We start from the raw sequence: 22,038 nt of genomic DNA, 5'->3' as shown, positions 1-22,038 counted from the left end.
GGTTGTTTTTTTTAAGCTATGCAAAAATAAGAAATGGGGAAGTTTGTGTTGAGTTTTCAGAAAAGAAGGCTGGTGCATTGAGAACAGCTGTGAGACACCAGGAGAATTGTAGAAACAATGAAGGTGACTGGATGCAGAGGCTATAGATCGCATCTTCTCCTTGATACCTGACAAAAGTAACTTATGCAATAAGTTATTGCTGCATAGTGGTAGAATCTTCAGAAGAGAAAATACCAAGAACTATAAATGCATCTGGAGACCAGGTAAGAATGTAAAGAAATGGTGATTAGAGAGGAAACATGGCATGCACAGAATAAAGATGTACAATATCTGCTAAATGAGAAGAGAAGAATGAATGAAAATGAATGAATGAGAAGAATGAAAGTTTCCAGCTATGAGAATAAAGAGAAGAACTGACCAGTGAGGTTGAAATGGAGTTGAAGAACAAGCTTGCTGTCCTGGAACGTGATGGGGGAAAAAAAAAAATAAGTCACATCTAGTGAGTGAGGTTATAGCAAAGAAGAAAGTAGCAGCTAGCCCCCAAAAGAAGAGGAGAAGAGTGCAGAGAGATCTCTCCATGGGCTGAGGGCAACATGCAGATGACTGTAAAGGAAAGCAGAAGGCAGTATAATACACAGTTAAAAGTAGGCAGGAAACCCAGCTTAAAGAAGTGACCAAGACTAGCCAGTGACTCAGGAGTCTTTATGAATTGATGGCCTGTCACCAGAGCAAATACCAATAATAGATCTATGGTCCTCCACAGGAAGAAGAGTACTGTGGTTCTCAGGTTTTCAGACAGTGGTGATAGTATCTTACAGACTTCTAAGGGCAGGTTTAGGTATTGACAGGCAAAGGACGCTAATATAGATGGTACTGAGAGTTGACACTGTGGAAGCAGTGTATGTTGTTAATGGTAGGCTCAAGTTACACTTGTATGTAATAACTTTTTTTTGCCTCCACAAAATATTAATTGAACATATAAGAAGAGGTATTTAAAATTCAGTTAGATGATAAAGTAAGAAGATAGCTCTGGTTAATTAAAATGGTAGTAGAAACAAAAAAGTCTTAAGTTTTTTGTTAGGATGCAAATGGTCAGTCACACTAGTTTCACATGCACGTGCACTGAAAGCTAGACAGTGTACCTTGGTGATACCTGTAGCAGCAAACTCATCCCACGGATATTTGGAATGTTTCATACATGGCTATGTAAAGCATAGTGCATGCTTTGCTCTCCCGAGTTCCTTCCAACTGTTTATTGAATTGCAGTCAAATTCTACTATTCTTGTTTGATTTGAACTGCTTAATAAATGATCTTGGTTCCTTATTTAACTTCAAAGCACTTTCAGGTGATCATCTAGGGCTTCCACCCACACTTTTGAGCTTTTGGAGCACTATTTCCTGATGTGTATTTTGTTTATTCCTTCCAGCTCGCTGACTGATGCTGTACTTCAAACAGACATAGTCACTGGCTAATGCTTGTGTGAGGACAAGTGTTCCATGGACACTGGATACAAAACACATGCTGAGAAAGATCTGGGAATACTTGATATTTTAAACTAGTAAAACTTTCCTTCCAAACTGACTCCTGGTCATTGGCTACAGACTAACCCATCACCTCTGGAAAAAGAAAAGGATAGCTTCTGAAAAGGAATCCACTCGAGTCTCTCAGTCTTAACGTAAACCTCCGGTACTCAGTAGAATTTGCATGCACGCTTTCTCATATCTTGCCCTGAGGTATTGTATTGTAGCCTGTGCTGCCTGCCCTGAAGTTTAGGAAAACTTGAAAATGTGTATCTTGGTGCTGGTGACAGGTGCTCAGGACATTTCTCAGGCAGCAGCATTGAAGGACAAATGCTTAGAACTGCTTGTCCCAACTGTACCTTGTTCCCCAGATAAGTTCCGTGAGTATATCCTGTGATGCCCAGCCCTCTTATATAACTGTATGTGCTGGCTAGAATCATCTCTCTCTCTTTATGATCAGTGGGCAGTTCTTCCCCACCAGGATCACTGTAAGAATTCACAGGAGAAAGCTGAAGTGCCATGGAATGATCTGCCTGTTTCTACCCAGCAGTGGACTTGAGACAGTCCTACTATTTTTTTTTTTTCTTCAGTGGGCAATGCCTGCTAATACTTCTTAATAAGGTGACTCAAGACCTGCATTTGGCTACCTGCCTGCTCTAGTTCACTGTAACAGTGCAAAGCAATTACACTGCTACTTCCCCTGAGATTTTTTATTTTCTCTGATGTTTATCCTTGTCACAACACAGGTTCATTCTGTGCTGTTTATGTATTAAGATCAGATATTCTTGAGTACTTTTGATTAAAAAGCCTGTTACTTCATTTAAATATACTTTCCCTCTAGCATTAGCCTATGGAACATTTCTGTTGTGTGTTGATTGGCCAAAAATACCAGTTTTATGTGGCCTGTCTTAAAGAGAAGGGGTGAGAAATACTGCATCCTTATAGGTTATGCTAACTTACTTTTCATCCAGCTGGTTACCATCATGTGGCAGTGATGGCAGATAGATTTAGGAGGGTTAGACTACCCATGCTAGCAAGAACTGTAAACACAGTGATATCCTTGGTGGGGAGGAAGAAAACACTCATTGCTCTGGTATTTTATAGTTTTGTATTTTAAACAACAGTTTGGACTAAAGCCAGATAAAAATATTCTCATTTCTCATCTGTACTCAAAATTCAGAAGGAGAAACCATCATGAATTCAAAGTGTTTTTAGCAAACAATGAGGAGAAAAATACTCAGCATTCTCCAGCTTTTACTTCTTGGCTTCAGAAAGGGTAGGGTGCTGTGTCTAAGAAATCTGTACAGCTTTTGGAAATGGGATCAACTGATAGAACTTGAAACTCCGTCAGTTGAGTTAAGGAATGGTGTTAGTTTGTATTTCTTGTCAGGTAAAATAGTGCTTCTGTGTCTTAGTTAGATATCTATAATAGAAGTATTTTACAAGTGCTTGCACAGTGTTGTGGTTTAAACCCAGTAGGCACCTAAGCACCACACAGCCACTTGCTTGTTCCCCCCTGCCCGCAGTGGGTTGAGGGAGAGAATTGGAAGGGAAAAGTGAGAAAATTCATGGGTTGAGATGAAGACAGTTTAACAGGTAAAAAAGGAAATAAGGAAAAACAAAACCAAGAAAATCAAGTGATGATAAAAAACTTTTCAAAATCCCACACCATGACCAAAAAATCCCCCAGTAGCTGATAGGTGCCTAACCAGTCCCCAAGCAATGACAGCCCTGGCAAACCACACACCTTCCCCCCTCTGCATCTTTTCTTGCTGAGCATGATGTCATATAGTATGGGATATTCCTCTGGTCAGTTTGGGTCAGTGGTCCCAGCTGTGTCACCTCCTAGGTTCTTGTACATCCCCATCCCACTCCTAGCTAAAACATTGGTGTATTATCAACACTGCTTTGGTCACAAATCCAAAACATAACACCAAACCAGCTGCTATGAAGAAAGTTAACTCTATCCCAGTCAAAACCAGTACACATAGTTGAAAGCTTTCAGTGTAAATGTGCATGGGGGCTTTTTGTTTTAAAAATAAATACTTACAGGTAAGTAATTTTTTTTTTATGAAAGGGCTATAAATGTTCCAATGAGTGAAATTAACTGAATCATAGCCAGAGACTTGCAACTTGGAGAACAAAATGGGAAATTTGCTCAAAGTTCAACTGAAAGATCCTAAAGCCAACAGAAATTTGGATCCCACAAAGACTGAAAGAGGGGAAAAATAGAGTAAAAATGGCTTTAGACTGAACTGAAAAAGAACCACATCTAGAAGAGGCCTGGGAATAGGCAGAGTTTGAGAAAAATACTTAATCAGTAGAGGAAATGTCTTTTGAGGTTAAGCAGCATAGTGAGGAAATGCAAACTGATAAATCAAGCTGAGAGATTTACTGAGAAAATTTAAGCCGAAAAAGCAAAAGACTCTTTAGCCCCATTAAAAAAAAAAAAAAGGAGGAGGCTAGATACTTACTTAGTAAAATGAAACAGAAGTCAAAGGTAATCTATTCATGACCCCAAGCTAGAGAAGACTGTCCTTGTCTTTGCAAAAGGATAGTCATGTTCCTCCAAGGGAAAGGAGGAAGGCGTTTGACAGTGGCAGTGAGTTGCAAAAATAAATGTGCCTATGATGCCTCATTACTCTCTCTGTCATTTTTTCAGGAGCACTGTACACAAAATACTTAGTCGAAGCAAACAAGCTTGTGTTATCTTGAATGCTAAATTAATATAACTTAATTGGTCTTTCTGCTCATTTATTTACAATGTGACTTCTGGATTGTGAGCCAAGTTGGGGCTGTTGGTACAGTGTTACATCAGCAAGGTAAATGGGACCATGAAAAGTTCTGCTCTAGATATGAAAGGCCAGTACAAGTTATTGATGTTTCCCTTCCTGGAATATTCTTACAGAAGGGATTATATCAAACTGAAGCACGTATGGGAACTGTGGACAATTAGAAGGATTATGAGGTATTGTTAAGGATAATTAGAAATTTGTAGAGCCCCTCAAAATAAAATAACTTTGTTCCATATAGCCAAAAGAGAGATAGGGAAGAGGTGTCTTATGCATGAAAATGTGCTAGCAATCTAGACCCTGAACTGTTCTCAGAAGTTTCTTTGAAAAACCTCTGTTACATTGCTTTTTCTGTTTGGTGCCATCTATTCTAATTGTTGAATTTGAATCAAAGCAGAATTGTTCTGAGGCTCATAGAGTACTTTATTTTCCTCTGTATGCATGATTTTTTGATGTGTTGAAAATTAAGTAAACTTTTAAAGCCATTTTTCAGTGCAAGGTAATTTTTTTTTTTCTTCCCCCTTTTCAGTTGAGCTCATAACCCAGAGAGAATTTCTTCTTTGCAGAGCTAGGAGACTATTTTGGAAACTATTTCAGTGCAAATAGATTCGGTCCCATAGGAGAACTTCAAAAGAAGATAACATTAGTAATGACTGAAATTTGGGTGCCGTAATTAAAATGAATGCTGTAAAAATCTAAATCTGTATATTCTGTGTTTTTCTAAGTATGTTCTCAGTTCCTTAGCTTTAGAGAAGAGACACATGCTTTTCTGGGCCAGTGACTGAAAGAAGCCCTTCTCAAGACACATATTGTCTTCTGAGATACTAACCTTTTCTGGTTGTTGGTGACAGGATTGTTACCTGCTATAAGCTTAAGTTATTCTTTTAATGCAGTGGCGATGAGTCCTTTTGCAAATGTCTTTTCCCATCCTTCTAGTGTTTCCCCACAGCAATGCTTCATAATTCGGTTCTCTAGATCTTAATTGTGGGCAACATGCTAGGTTTATGGGGCTAGTAGATATTTTTTTATATCTCTGTCATATGCATGGCTAGTTGAGCTAACTTTCCCTAAACTGAACTTTGTATTGAATAATTGTCTTTTAAGTTAGGGTTGGGGTTGTAAATACTAATGCTGAACAAAAGAGGCAAATCACTTCTATGCTTCTACCTCTTTAACAAAAGGTGGGTGTGAAAGGAAACCGTAACAAAATGGTGAATCGAAGACAGCTTCCATGATGGGAAGATGTATTACACTATGAAGAAAATATTCCTGGATAAATTAGTGCCAAATGAATTTCCATTTATGATGGTTAATAAAATTATGTCCTCTGTTAAACATCTCTATCTTTCTGTAACTTCAAGAAAAGTTATAAATAGGAGAAATTATATAAACTTAATTGGAAGGCAGTCTTCTATTCATCAGCTATAGACAGCCATTTTGGAAGAAGGGTTGTATGGCTCTTTTCTAATCACTAAGGACTCCGAGGAGTTTCCTGCTCTTTTCTGTCCCCAAACTTTGTCAGCCTCAGCAATTTTCCTTAGTTTACCTTCTTATAAACTTTGTCTGGTACCATAATTGTTCCCTGCTGGGGGTGCTAGGTGGTTTGCTGTTGGCTGAATATATGTCTTAAGCAGTGGTAAACTAGCTTACCCTCAAGGAATTTGTAACTTGTTATAAAAATATTTTACCATGAAATAAAATTGGCAAGTAGAAAATTGAGAGTATATAACACATAATCCAAAATTCATTTTCAAGTCATATTTACATGGTCTAAAAGATGTGATTTAATTTCTCAGAATCTTGGCAGACAATTTAAAACACTTGTTACCTTCTATCTATCAAGATGGTAGTATGATCATATTCTGAATATATTCACATTTCAATTGGAGCTAAAGTGTAACCAGTACTGTAGAGTTAGATGTGAAGACTGTTGTGTAGAAAGACTGATGAGTCAGTAAAGGTGCTGTGTTACTTTTAATAGCTAGTGTTGATATTTTAATAAAAGGAATGGGGAAGCAAAAATGAGGTACATACAGTTAGAACATGTTTAATATCAGTCCAGCAGACAAGTGAGGTCTGTCAAAAATTTGGAGAGAAAAAAAGAGGTTGGAAAATAAAGGAAAAAAAAAGCTATATATCCACTGGAAGTGTTGAGGACTGTGGTAATGAAATCACATAACAAACCAGTAACTGAACATTTACTTGTTACTTCAAGGCCCTATTTAATTACAGACCTTTCTCTGTGGTTCTTCATACTGATGGTTAATTGCAAGTACTGAATTTCATTTGCAGCCTGTAGAACATAATGCACAGAATTTAGCGGCTGCTTGCCAATTGCATTTGTAAAATTGCTGTAGATTATCTGTTATCTGTGAAGATAGTTTGTAGAGAAGAGTTGCTTGAAAAGTAATACGCAACTCCCGGTACGTTTGCACGTAATATGAAAAGATTAAATGATTGGCTGTGCTGGTTAACAATAATGGAATGTAAATGGATAGTCAGAAAAGAAAAGCTTATAGGACATGAGTCAATGTGTATGTCTCAGGAGAGATCTGGCCTGGCCTGTGAACTCTGGGCATACTTCTACTACAGTAGATTTACGCATACATACTCCTCACCTGGTGAGTATTTGTGGTGCAATACAGTACTGCCTAAGTGTGTCAGCAAGATCTGAAAGCAATATAGTCCCACAAACTTGGCCATGCTGCTTCTGAATTCAAGATGGCTTGCTCAGCCCAACATACTGGGAAACAAAAGTGCTAGGAAATAAAGGTGTTAGAGTAATTTGTTACGGTGGTGTATGTTGTGGGTTTTTTTAACGAGTTTTGCTGAATATGACTCTGCTGATTGCCTTGTTACTGGATAAGGCTTATCCTCTGAGTTAGATGCCCTTAGTATTATTTCTTGCTAAATGTCTAATGTACATGATAGCCCACTGCAAACTTTAAAGTACCTGATGCATTTGCTAGCTAATAAATGCTGCTTTTATATATCTGCTTTATTAAAGTGAGTAATGTATGAATAAGATTTTAATTTTTAGAAAGATTATGCTTGACAAAATGTAGTTTGTCTTTACAGGATTATGTTGGTGAAACTCCTATTCATAAAGCAGCAAGGTCTGGTAGTATGGATTCCATAAGTGCCCTTGTGGCTCATGGTGCACAAATAGAGTAAGTGAGGTATTTTTTTTTGTTGTTGATTGTTGTGTGTTTAGCTAACTAACTTAGACCAGTAAACATAGATACTAATGTCAGAAAGAAAAGTCAAAATGGCAGACACCTGATTAAAAGACAGCTAGACATGTTTGACCATAATGAAGCCCAAGATGTTTTGCATGTCTAGTAGTAAAGTTTATTTTACTTAAGTTATACGAGTGTGCTACTTTAGTACTGCATTTATATCTGATATATTAAATATTTATCACACTTCTGTCAGATGACCCCAAATCGTACACTTTATCTAGTGTGTAGTTATATTTTACAAGAGATTTACACCTTGCACTGGTGAATAAATATAGAAAACAATGCAAAAGCAACATTATGTGCAAAATAGCATCTCACACACTCTTCGCAGTTAGTTTAATACTGTTTGTTAGTATATTGTGTATTTGCCCTGTTAACTTTTTTCTTTAAAGGTTTATGTACTGCAAAAACATTCAGAAAAATCTCACAAACTTTTGCAACTTACAGCATGGACAAAATGGATGCAGTTTTCACCTAGAAATGTTGAGTATAAGCTCTATGGCTTATAATAATATAAATACTTTAGCAATTTGTTTTCATTAGAACTAGCCTTTTTATCTTAAATGGTAACTAGTTACTGTATTTTAACCTGCAATATGAAACTTCTAAGTTGTAAGTGAAATAAGAATCATGTAGTTAATTTCTTGTTTTACCCTTTGGTTTCCATCTTACTGTTTTTGTAATGCTGCCCCAATAAATCTACCATAAAATCTAAATCTTTCTATGGTATCATAGAGTATTCAGGAAATGTAGTACCTTTTAAGTTAATAGTAATGAACAAATTGCTTTATATGAAGAGATTGCTTCATAGAAAAATGACACTGAAATAACTTACGCAGCTGTCTTAGTTTTTGACAAGTTCATTAAATCAGTCTTAAATTTATAAATTCCCACTTCACACTCACTTTCAGATATATTAAGATAAACTTGGATTTAAATTTACTGTGGAATTGAGCAAACCTTAATTATCATCATCAATTAGTATGTAATCTTGTGATTTTTACAAAGTATCCAATCAAAAGAGAAGTTGTGGAACTGCATAAACAATGTGGAATGAGTGAGTTAAGAGTCTAATGGAAAGAAGAGGACGTGTTACATCCACAGGACTTTCAAAATAAGTAACTGAGTAATTGAGGTTGGAGATGTGGCTGCAACTTCAACTTGCAGAACTAAAATTTTGCTTTTTAAACATCGTATCTGCAAGCCATAGGCAAAACATTTCTGTAAAACTTGGAGAGGGATATCTGCCTTTGACCAAAGCTATTTGCAGCAGAAGTAGCGTAGGTTTATAGCAGTTTTAGTGAACAGGAAACAATTTGAATTCTCAGTTTTCTAACTTTGAATTCCATCTGTGTTTCAGTAGGATAGACTAGTCACAAGTTCTGTAGGTAATTAAATATCAGATCCTATCCAGGAAATGGTAAAATCAGGGATGCAAATGCAATAGGCTAGTGGAGCAACCCATGTTTAGTCATTTAGAGGATCAGGACTTGGCCCTGTCACCTGAGAGAACTAGCTGTTGAGTGATTGAGGTGAGGATTTTTTTTCCATAGAATCTAGTTTTGAGGCTCAGTATGTTGAGTTAGGCCAAATCCATGTATATGCTTTTGATGTTGATTAATTTGGGGTTATCTGGGTTTGAAAACTGGCCCCATATCTCTAATGGTTATGTCGAGTTCTTGGTTTTTGTAACATCTTGAAAATGTAGATGCTCTGAAAGTTTTGACTCCTTTATTTTATGGCTTCAGTCAGAAGAAAAGGAGAGGGATTTTATGCATATATTTGTGTTCTAATGTGTATATATTAACCGAAATGATAATTGACTATATAGGACCAAGGCAAGAATTTTATTAAATATAGAACTAAGCACTAACTAGAACTAAAGTGCTGATCTGCACTGATGGTGAATATGGCCTTTTTATGGGGATTAGACCTTCTAATCCAGTTTTTTTCTTTATTTCTTCATGCAGTTATGGTATCAAAATCTAGTTATGTGAAGATGCAGAGAATATCCCTTGTGGCTGCAAATAGTCAAATATACTGCTTATACCTGATATTTATAGTATACATCAAGTATTGCACCATCCCTAGTTTTTTACGGAAGGTAGAACAGGGATGTTAAGATTTCATTATTACACGAACACTAGTAATCAGTAGTGTAATATTGCAAGAAATGTATTTTTATTAATGAGTCATTATTGAAATACTGCTGTTAAAATGAAGTAACTTGGACTAGTGTAATCTTTGATATTAGTGTTTACTGTATTTCTACTTTATTCATTCCTTTGGTTATATTGGAAGCCAAAGAATATTGACAGTAGTCCAGTAAGGATAAAAGGAAGAATTTTAGTTTGAATAAAATTGCCTCACTTGAATTGTTCTAGTTTACTTTATTTCAGGCTTGTTAGTGTATTGCTTTTACAGAGAAATACAGTATGTTGCAGTCTCTAAATTTCATGAAATTGTTGCATTGTTTTCCTAATTGATGAGAGAGAATTTGGGTCTCTATTCCTGTGTAAATTTTTAATAATATTAAAAAATAATAATTGTACCCTAGTGAAAATATTTTGATTTTTTTTGTGGTATTTACCTTCTCATTTTAGCTGAAGCATATTCTGTGCACAGTATGTCCTACAGCCATAAAAATGGTTGCTCCACTAACTATGGTATTCATGGACCCTTGAAGAGGGGGAAGCAGGTGGTCACAATGTCCTCATATGAGTGAAAAGGTTTGCTGTGTAACTGACTTTTTAATGTGGATAGTACCTTTTAAAGTATCCATAATAACTGCTGGATTTTCACTAAAAAGCATAATTATGCAATTTATGTATGGTTAATTGTGTATTATTTATCATGGTGACAAAACAAGTGTCCACAGCTCTTTATGGAGGAAAAGCCTTCTTGGTGCCATGTTTTGTTTTGCTCTTTTACACTGTTTTTTTAAAATGCTGGGTATTAATATAGTTACATTGATTGCATCACAGCATATATAAAATTCAGTTACAAACACAGGACACTGTTGAATCAAAAAAATAATAAGCAGATGCAGCTGTTAATTATACTGATTTGAACTCACTTCTGTTTCATGTCTGTTCTCATGCAGTTCACTTGTGCATTGTGTCCACTTATTTCTGACTAAAAATTCTTCTGCAGCCATCATGTGAACAGTTGTGTATTCCTTGGTGGCTTGATTAACAGCTAGGAGAGAAGTTTCAAACACTGTATTATCTTGGAGTAAAGAGAGGTGTAAGTTGTGGGACGGGATGTGGCTTGGTGTGCACCTGTCCAATTGAACACAAGTACTTGCTTGCTTCAGAGTTTTGTTGATCAAGATGCTTGAATAGTAGCATAGGAAAGCTTTTTATTTCCCTGCCAGAAGTCTTACGGGTTTTGGAAAAATCAGTTTGCATACCATGATGGGATGCTACAAGACCCCAAAGAGATAACTTTCCTTTCTGGTTTCTTATGCTCTGGTCTCCAGGTTTGGGGAGAATAACTGACATGCTGGGATAAATACACCAGTACTTCTGTTTCTACCAGATGACAAATTCATATCATGATGTGGATCTAGTTTAGGCAGACACTTTACCCACTTTCTCATTAAAGCTGTCTTGCATTCATTTAAATGTGTAAATTCACTCCTTCACTTCCACTTCTATAATGCCAGAAATGTCCTATCTCTGGTATTTAGTTTTTCAGCAAAAACTTTATTCTCATTCTTTAACAGTGGCTTAATTTTAATTCTTTGCAAATTCATATGTCACAAACTGCTTTGTGTTGCTTAAAAAAAAAAAAAAAGCAGGACTCATTTCTTCTTCACAACTCCTTTCCATCCTCCATAACAGAAATCTGCCCAATGTGGATTTTGTTAGTGCCGCTGGATTAGCCATTTGTGAAATTCTTGTAATACACTTCTGTTTTAAGTGTGTTTCACATTTTGATTATGACCACTCCTGTGATATCTCAGCTTTTTTCTTCTCATTTATACTTTTGAGAAATCTTGACTTTCTGAAATTCAGTCACCTGTAGTGAAGAGACTGAAGAAGAGTGATGTGTAGATTTCATGATGATAACGCAGAAATCAGCCATTCCTTTGTGTTGTAAACTCTTGGTTTCTTTTCAGTCTGGACGGGAAACTTACATGGCCTGTTCTCTTGAAGGGTCTCAGGGTTCAGATATCTTCTCCATTAGCTTCTGGATTTCTTCCTGATTTCTTAAAATCTTAGTGGTTTTTTAGCATTTGGTGGTTTTTCTTACCTAGCTAACTTAACTACCAAACTTCTAATACTCAACTGCAGTCCATTTCTGGTGTTAATGTACTTGTGAAGTGCCATTACTATGTCACCTTTTTACTTTAGAAGCTGAACTGCTACATTGATTCAATCTAAGTGAATCAACATCCCACTTATGGTCATTAATCTCACTGAAAATAATACTTCAGGTTCTTACTGGTTATTTGTTTAAGAATAGGATTTAGGTGCTTTTTCAACAGAGTGGTGCTTATCTGTTAATTAGTATATTCGTATTTCTATAATCTGTTTGGTACTTTTCAAACTCGGACCACTTTGTACACGATTCTTTTTTCAAACCTGATTGTCTGCTCTCCAGATGCCAGTTACACTGCCAGATTAACTGCTGTTGTTGCGTTATTAGTCTGTGCAGTATAGGTGAGGAAAAAATGTGGCTGTTCTTCTTTCATTGTATATAACAAGCATTCTGTCATTGTTTATAACAGGTACTTTAAGGGCTGTCACTGTAGTATTCTTGCAGTGACCATTCTGCAGTATGGAGGCTACAGGTGTTGGAATTCATTCTTCCTTTCCTGCCTTATGTAAATTCTTATGGAAAGGCAAAGTCAAAAATGGTTTGTACATTTCAGTGGTGAAACTCTAATTCTCCGCAAAATAATTAAAAGAAAAGCTTGCTAATTTCTTCCATGTTTGGTTTCATGCTTGATTGCTATTCTTGTAGAAGAACTTAACGTGGTTTATAGGAGGTTGTGACCATGAAGTAAGGCGGTACTTTGGATTTGGTCTCAAGGAAAAGATTCAGAAATAGTGAAGCAGAACATAGATGCATGGATAACTGATAAATCAAAAAGTGAAAGAGAGGCTCAGTCTTACAGTAAAACAGGATGGAAAAGGGTAGTTTTCAGTTACAGCTGTTACGAATAATGGCAGGAAACTGAAGCAAATGCTTACCGCTGAGTTCCTGTTCAGTTTGAGAGTGGATTATTCTTAGTGGGGATGGAATAACAACAATAGTTACTGACATGAGTTCAGAAATAGAGAAGAATGTGAGAGGTTGTACCTTTTTTAAAAAAAGTTAAATCCTTCATTAAAGCAATGATATTTTGTGACCTTTCTGGAACATAAAGGAAGTTCACAGGATATGGGTCAGCTTGATAGGGGAGCTTATTCATTAGTGATGAGCCTTTGTGATTTATAGCACTGGCTTCTCAGCTTTTCTTCAGTCCAAAAGAGAAGGATAAAGAACACTGAAGTGTTACCAAGACTTATTTAAATGAGGATAGCTCAGATTTCTGACAGGAATGTTAGGATTTTTTGTTGAGAGTGATCTGCCTTCACATATGATGTGAAGTGTACAGTGGGTGCAGTGTATTCCCAAATAAAATAGCCTGATTAGTTCTGATGGCTAATCTAGACATTGATGGTGGCGATGGTCTGTACGGGTGCTGTGCTTGATCTGCTAATACTTTTGGACTGGATATGAGATGATGAGAGAATTGTTAATTGTAACACATTTGCTCTAACTTCTGCTGTGTTAATTTGCATTTCATTTGCTATTCTAGTTTGTGTCTTCTCGGTGAAGTTGATCACAGTTCAACTAGTACCTTTTGAACTTGGACAAAAAACATCAAGCAGTTGTGGCATGGCCCAGAACATGTTCAGATTGGTCAGAAAAGTTTTCTAGTATGTGTCATGTGCTACAAGTTACAAGGTGTATTTCATTACATAGAGGCTTAACAAACCCTGAAAGAGCTTTGGCAGCTATAACTTCGGGAAAACATTACACTTCTGTTTCAGCTTCTGTTTCCTTCCTTGTATTTTGCTTCATGTTGCTCATACATGGTAGATAATTTTTTTTCTTTTCAATGGAGGAAAATCTAAGTTGAAAGAAGTATTTTGAGAAGCTTATTTGAAGTGGTTTTGTGCACTTCAGCAGTTTCTTGATCTGAAAGATCTTCTGTCTGCTTGAGTAAAAGCATCAAGTTATTTTTGTCCTCCATGCCTGCTATGGGAAAATAATGAATCCATCTAATACCTTTAGTCCTTTTCTTCATGATTTCCGCCCCCCCTTTTGGCACAAAAATTCTTCAAAATTCATTTACCTCTTTTCTTTAGTTTTATTCCCAAGGTCTTACTGTCCATGCTTTTTGTACTGAATCTCTTGAACTTTCTTCTATGTTTGGCACATTTGAGAGAAGCTTGCTTTCTTAATTTTTCTATTTCTAGGCTATCATTGTTTTTCAGTTGGTATGTTGAGGAGAAATAATGTGATCTTATTCGCTACTAGAGGCTTCTTGGCAGAATCTGCATTGCAAGGCAGTTTATCTTTTCAAGTCAGAGTTTGCATTGAACCTTTCCTTAATAGTCTTCCATAATGCTTTCCTCATTGTAAGCAACTTTCTGCAATTCCTGGTCTGTTTCTAGGAAGATGATAGCAGCAGCAATGATAGTTCCAATTTCCATAAAGTTGGCTGGCTAAGTAACTCTTGTATTGTCTTTGGACTTAAAGTGGCTGCAGTACTAAAAAGATGCTTATTTGGAATTCATTTTTGCTAGTGATCTAGGAAATATTTATTTTCACTTTAATAGGGAAGGTTTCTTCTGTTATGCTCTATTGCAATCAGACTGTTGTTTTAAGAGTTACCATAGTCTTTCATATGAATTGTGTTTAGGAATCACTTTGTACATAATCGAATATGAATTTTAAAATACTGTTGGTTGCTGATACCAGGCAATGTCAGATAGGCCTATATTGTTCAGGCAAATGTTTACTTGGAAATGTGAATAATTTTTAGAAGAGAGACTGAAAAAAAATTGAAGTCCACTGTTTGAGGTCTTTCTTAAGGCATATAAATTGGAATACAGATGCAGCAATAAATCACCACCTGATGGTGATGCTTGTAGTAATTCTAATGTTGCCTAGTATGGTTAATGAAGTCTTTCTTCTGCCAGCCTTTGCTCAGTCGTGAGTTGAAGTATCTAGGAGCTGATTACAGCTGCATAATTTGTAGTAAACCTTGATTTTGATGTGAAAAAAGTAGCTTCACAAAGAGCTTCCTTCTTTCCAGTGTATTCACCTTGTTATGATTTTGGAGGATGTTCTGAGAAACTCTACCATTGTTTTTAAAAGTCTAAAATAATTTCAGCTGCCACATGTTTTGTTGTGAAATAAAAACTTGGCACCAACTTGTGCTTTTTGTAGATGCCCAGTATGTAATTCTAGCATGAATTTTTATAGCTGTCTTCAGCAGTGACACACGTCTGTTTAGTTAAGAATATTTTTCTCTTGGTATCTGGAAAAAAAAAATGTTGAAACTATTTCACAACTTTTGTATTTGGACACCAAAGGGTTAAAACACTTAAAGTTTAGTATTTTTAAATAATTTGCTTTAGAAATTTTAGACTAGTATACTGATGTTTATATAGGAAACGTTTTTTCTCACTGTGGGCGTTTTAGTGTTCTGATCTTTTATTTCTCTTTCTTCTTTTGTTTTGTTTTAATCCTTGTATCTGCTAATTTTTATATAGGAATAGTTACTAATTCTTTTGAGATACAGCCTACTAAATTTAAAGTAATTGAAGCCATGAGTTGACCGGTAATTTTAATCCATTCTATATAAATTGCAGTGAAGAACTGACAAATTGGTTTCAGGATGAGAGTAATAATGCTTTAAAGGCATAAAAGGCTTAGTATCTTGTTGTTAAGGTGGTCACATGATAATGGCTTACATATTGAATAATGTGCTACAGCACTTTATGTATGTTAATGTAACTTTTAATCTTAATGTTGCCTGCAAATATGTGATCCCTTATGATATAAGTTTCCTGTTTATGCACCATTGCCCGTTTAAATCAAACAGAAGATTCTGAAACTGTAAAAACTACACATGTCAATGTTTTACAGCTACGTAATTCGAATTGACTTGATTTTTTCAAGTAATCCTAGAAAGGGGGAGCATTCCATATAGAAACTGCTGAAACTGCCACAGGTGCTTCTCCGAAAACCTTACAGTTGTGGCATTGAATGTTCAGTATCGCTTCCTTTCTGCACACAAGGCATACTGTTGAGGTATTTGTTGCGGTGATTGGTTTTAATGCTAATCTAGGAATTCAGATATAGAATCTATAGATTTGCATGCTTTGCTTACCCTAATTTACAATTATCTACATTTTTATTTGTAAACTAACAATAGATAAGTTGAGATCAGTATTTTTTAACAGATATTACATTGATATACAAAAACTGTGGTTTATTTTCTTAGATTGTCGCATGGCATTAACAAAAACACAGTAAGCTGTAGGTGATGTAATCACTATTTAAAATTAAACATTTAGGGGATTTTTTTACATATATGAATGTTTTTTTCAAAAATATTTACTGTTGACTTTTTGTAGCAATTGTTTTGTTTTTCAAGGTATGTGACATTATAAGTGGAAGGTAGCATATTTCAATTGTATATCTATGTTTAAAAGACACATAGAAATGTACTTGCTTTTTTCCTCCAATAAGTATAAAAATATGAATTATTGAAACAACTCTAGAATGAAGTTCTAAGTAAATTCAGTATAATTTATACTTCAACGTGAGAAGCAAAAGTCTTTCTTTTCTTTCTACAGATCTTTCTAAGAGTAAATTTTGTAAGTTATCTTGAAGTAAATCTTTCTTACATCAAGGTAGTTACATTTAAACAATTCTAAGCTTTGTTTTATTTGTATTGTTTTGTTATTTTTTGCTTTCTGTAACTTAATCATAGTGTGGAAGTATCTTGCATATTTTTTGAGAGCTTGCCTCGGGTTGTTTCCTTCCTTTAGTGAACTTCTCAAAACAACAGGTTGTGGTTAGACTGAAATAATAAAAACATCCTCCTAAACTAAAGCTAAACTGAAAGTTAACTTCATGTTTCTGTACACCAATCCTGTTTGGCCAGATAACGTATTTATCTCTCTTGTTTTTGAACAACAATTTAATTACACTCATAGCCAGCATTTTTAAAAGCATTTCAGAAGAAGGAAGTATAAACATATGCTTCATCAGTGTCCTCTTTATAGCTGCTTTAATTCTATACCAGGATGCTCAGATGAACTGGGCCTTTAAAATGGGAGTTCTGATGATGTCAACCAAAGGGAGAAAAACAGATTTAAAAAAAAGAAAAGTCCTCTTCATGCCAAGATCAGTCAGTTTTGAAGACTACCTGTGGACATCACTTGATGGAAGAAGAAAAATGTGTTATGACTGTGTTTTAAGCACTGTAGAAGATGTGTGAATAAATGTATATACAAAAGTCAGAGCTTTAACTCTATTAATATAACAGTACACGTTTTGAGTTTATTTATAAAACAGCTGTCACTGCAGAACAATTCAAGTGTTAAATGTAATCTGTCAAGGAACTTCAAGATCACCTACTTCTACTCATCCATATCCAGACTTTCCTCAACTTTTCTCATGTGTTTTTTTTTTTTAGAATAACTTTATAATATGAAAATGTATCTTTCTGATTACATTTGGCTTTCTTCTTTCGCTTTGGAGTTAGCATCTCATACTTCTGTTCTTTGAGGAAAACAATATGTCTTTATCATTCCCAGCTCCTGGATTTTAGCCTACAAGAAAGCTGAGGGCGAATAATATCATGCTTCATGATACTAATTTGTTTCTAGTAACAAGAATTACATGGAAATAATAAACTATAAAGCAAAAAAAATACTGCCAAGTGAAAGAATCTTAACAGGACTCACTCATTCTTCAAGTACTTGAATTGCTTTGCGAATGATGCACAGTTTGTGTTTTCTAAGCATAGAGTGAATTGACTTTCTGACCACTTACCAAAACTGCATTTAGTCCTGTGTAATGTTAAGTAAGGAATTTTTCTCCCATTTGTCAGTTCAAGCCTTCATGTATGTTCCTGTCTGGAGTAGGTGCTAAAAAGGGAATTAGATTTTCAGAGCTTTAGTTTTCCATGTTCTTTCTTCAGTTTTTCCACCTGTCCCTGTAGCTGGACTGACCTCCTTCAGAGATGTCTTTGGGTTTTTTACTACTACTTTCTTTTTTTCTTTTTTCTTTTTTTTTTTTTCTGGAGAGAGAGGGAATTAAGTTTTTGGAGCACAGCTGTTTGTTTTGACAGTAACTAGGCCAACCTTTAGAAAATATTGCACCAAGTCAACGAGTACTATTTAATAAAAGACCACCTAATCATAAAGTACAGGCAACTTTTCAAGGCTTAGTCTGATTTTCTTTTCTTTACTATGACTTTCTTCCATCCTTCCATGCCTTCCTTACAGGTAGCTTCTTCCTTCATAAGATCATCTTTGAAAAATACGGTCTATGTAGCTGGTTACTTACCTAGTCTTGTTTCAGCTACGTAGCCTAGCTTAGAGAAAAACCCTGAAAAGAAACAAAAGCTTGTCCTCAAGTTTGGCATCTTTGTCAGGGAGGGGAAAAACCCAAAACCACAGAGAAACAAAAAAACCCCACAATACAAAACCTGCAGGTAATTTCCTTACTAATTTTTAAATTGAGTAGTGCAGTTACAGAAATAGAGCTGTCATATTTGCTGTGTGATTAGCAGTAACAAAAGGACAGCTTGCCTGAAGATTTAATATCAAACAGTGTGTTCTGAGTTTCTTTGGAGCTTTCACTATTTCAAGGTGTTCAGGATAAAAGATCAAAACTAGTACCGAAGGGATTTTTAACTTATTTAAAAAAATGGAGGATGGGTGGAAAAGCAGATTTTTTCAAGAGACATGAAATTTTGAGGTATTTCTGTCCAGTTTGTCCAATGGTTTGCATGGTTTTTTTCACTGCTTTTCTTTCACAACCCAGGTCTTGAAGTTACTTTCAGTTACAGTATTATTTACCTAGTCAAATCCTTCTTCTTTATCTAAGCAGCTATGAGAAATGAAGAGAAGTACCTTTCAAGGGGCATCTCTAATAACTGAAGTAGTTGAAAATTTGCTTAAATATACAGATAACCTCTCTGAGTTTCCTGCTTGTTGATATTTTTTTTTAACCATGCAGTCCGTGTCATGTGTAGTCTACTTAATAGCCAAATGGATCTTCAGTTATGCTCCTCCTTTTCACTTGATACATCAGTTTATGTATAATTGCAGTTCATAACCAAGGACTGACACATAAGAGATTTAACTCCTCTTATGTGCAGTTGGGGCACTGAACCATTTCTATTTTCATTCCTATAGTGGAGTCTGTTTACAGTGGCTTTTATACTCTTAGCTCATGGACTAAGCTGAGGTAGCTGCTTCATTTTTCAGACATGGGCAGCATTTGAGGTTGACAATACACAGCAGATCTAGTAATACATGTGTTCCCAGTTCCTTGTAACTACTGCTGTAACAGGGTAGTTCCGCTCTCAAGTCCAGATTGGCACTTTTAAAGAATGGTCTAGTAGATGTCCTAGCTTTTTAATTCATCCAAGTATTCCACTTCAGGGTTTGTAGGAGGACTGTATAAGTCTGTGTTTTTCTGTTATGCACTCAGAATCCTCACAGTGATGGCAGTATTTCTACACATTTTGGAAATATATAAAACTATTCCAGTCACCTGTTAAGAGCATTTTCTTTCCTACTTTGTGCATGTGGCTGAGTTAACCATTTTTTTTCTTCAATTACTTGCATTTTGCTATGATGAGCTAGTATAGCACAGCTACCTCTTGCTGCCTTTTGTGTTCCCACTGACAGATTTTTCCTTGTAGAGAAGGCTAGAAAAATCTGCTAAAGAAGTAGGTCTTTTTTTATCATTCTAGCCTGTTTTTGAGAAAGTGAGACTTAAGAGTTTCTGCCAATTTTGTCAACTTCTTTTCTCCTTCCCATTAATATTGGAATGCAAGTCAGTTTAACTGAAACTTGAAAGGATTTGAAAGTCCCAGAATAATCAAGCCTCGGTTAAATTAATGGAAATTGACAACTGGATATAGAAAAGATACTCAAATTAGTATTCCCACTGAGAGGGAGCAGAGAGAACAGTTGTATTTTCTTTCATAGCAGTTGGCCAACCAGTTTCTAGAGCCATCTAGATCCTGTAATCTCCATTTATTTGATTGGACTTTTTTTTTCTCTCTTTTTCATTACTAACTTCTGAACACAGGAAGTTCTCTTGAATTGATAGGCTAAATTCAGACTCAGATTTTTGAGAGACACTTCTAAACTCTCAGAAGCAAGAATGTTACATCCAATGTGCTTGAGTCCCTTGAAAACCTATGCAGTGCTTCCAAAATACTCCTGTAGAATAAGTACCTTTGTCTACCTGTTAAGAGTAAGCTGTTCAGGAAGAGGTGGGAAGGAGACAGATCTAAAAATATCAAAGGTCACTGCATTTTAAAATCTGACAAACACTAACTTAAAAGTTCATTTTTTTGTTTCTGGGAAACTTTTCTTTCCCAGAGTTTGGTCATGAAGCATTACACACTTGAATCTCAGTTTGTACATGTCCAGATGCCTCTGGCAACTTACATCGACATTCCTTTGGGAAATGGTGACTTAACTGTAGTCTGTCTTACAGTCCGTTTTTCAAAGCAGAGTTGTTGTTCAATAACATTTTGCTAAGTAATAGAATTGCTTACTCCTTGAAGTTTTATTAAATTAGGTGGTCACTCAACACCATATTGTTTTGATCGTTTTTATCTTTGCATAACTTTAATTTGTTCTTGTTTAGATTTCCTTTACTGTCCTTTTGGGGCTCACAAATTTAAAACAGATTTCAGAAAACTGAGCTATTCTTTTTGATCAAAACGGATATGTTGAAATATCTGTTTCTTAAGTTGTAGTTGCATTGTGTTACATCTGTATGCTACACAAGTAAATTAGAACTACTAAAAGAACATTGAATGTTGGTTAGCAGGGACCTCAACAGGCCGTCTAGTTCAGCATGGGAAAGGATTGACTGTATTTTGCAGCATTTCTGAAATCATACTCTGCTCTTGAAACGGGCCGGGGGGTGAGGGGATGGGAAGAGAACCCACCTAGAGATTCAGCAACCTTTATACTCTGAAACTTTCTCCTAATGCCTAACTTCAAATATCCTTTGTTCGTGTTAATCCCATTCATATGCTGCCTGCACTGGATGCACAGAATGGATTGTTCTCTTTGCAGCTATCTTTTAGGTATTCAAAACTAATACCTCTGCCTTGAGGTTTCATTTCTTTTGACTAACTAGGTTTTTCAGTCTTCTAATGTCTTAGTTTCTAGGCCGCTCTTGGCTGCTGTTCTCTGGATTTTCACTAGTAGTCCAAGTAAACGGTGACTCAGAATATTGTAGTATGGAATGAAATTAACCCTGATCCAGAGCAATGTTTTTTCTGATTCTGTAGTATTTTGACTTAATCTTCCAAATTCTGTGTAATCCAGCAGTATCCATTTATGGAATTAGTCTTGCCATAATAGTTTCTAAAGATTTTTAAGTCTCATTTTTATAGCAAATAAGTTGCAATGATCTAGGAAACAAATCTGGGCTTTGTTCTTTGTTTTCTTTGCATGAGCTGGAGTGAGTTGTTTTCTGCTTTGTATGAGTTTCAACAGAATCAGATCTATTAATCTTCTGAATTTTTACTCTGTTGGCTGGTCTGTTTCTGGATTTTTAAGTAATGGACTTTTCTAAACTATTGAAGCCAGGAAACAAAAAATTCAATTTTCTGATTAGTTAGATCTGTCTGGAAAGGTGGAAAAAACTTTGGAAAGATTTATTGGCATTTTTTGCTTCACAACCTAGTTTTGTCATTTCTGGCCCTCTTGTCTCCACTTTTATGCATTTCCTTATGAAGTTAACCTATATTTCTAAGCACAGACATACTGTATATTTGTGTAAAGCCATGTGATACAGCACTCTTTCAAATTAAACCTCTACATTTCAACATGTCCTACCTGATTTCATTTATAATCTCCTTGATGCATTAGAATAGTCAAAATCCAGCGCTGTTTTCTCATGCATGGGAAGGTCTTGGTTCAAATAACAAAGCAAGTCCCAGCACTTATGATGTCACACACTTTGAAATGAGAAACAAACCAGAAAAAAAATATAAGCAAAGCATAACTAAGTATAGCATCTTTATCTATCTATCTTTTTCTCTATATGTATATATTTTATTGTTAGGAAGAATAGTGATGATGTTGTTACCGTAGAAACCAGAATGCCATGGACAATTGCCAAGTCATGTTAAGTTTGTTTTGAGTATTTGATATTTTGCTCAAGTTAAAGCAATAGATTGCAGAATAAACTGCAGAAGATGG

At 35.7% G+C, this 22,038-nt stretch overlaps 1 protein-coding gene across 2 annotated transcripts in view; it reads left to right on the top strand.

Annotated features, from left to right (window-relative positions):
- ANKRD10 (ankyrin repeat domain 10) overlaps nt 1-22,038 on the top strand; it is a 38,349-nt gene that overhangs the window by 7,325 nt on the left and 8,986 nt on the right. For both annotated transcript variants that reach the window (XM_075057662.1, XM_075057663.1), the window contains exon 3: nt 7,392-7,483. In XM_075057662.1, coding sequence (XP_074913763.1) covers nt 7,392-7,483 — 92 coding nt within the window. The remainder of the gene's footprint in view (nt 1-7,391; nt 7,484-22,038) is intronic.

This window comes from Buteo buteo, chromosome 25 (genome assembly GCF_964188355.1).
Source record: "Buteo buteo chromosome 25, bButBut1.hap1.1, whole genome shotgun sequence".
Taxonomy (NCBI): Eukaryota; Metazoa; Chordata; class Aves; order Accipitriformes; family Accipitridae; genus Buteo; species Buteo buteo.
Note: the sequence above shows the minus strand (reverse complement) of the source record. Positions and strands in the feature narration are given on the sequence as shown.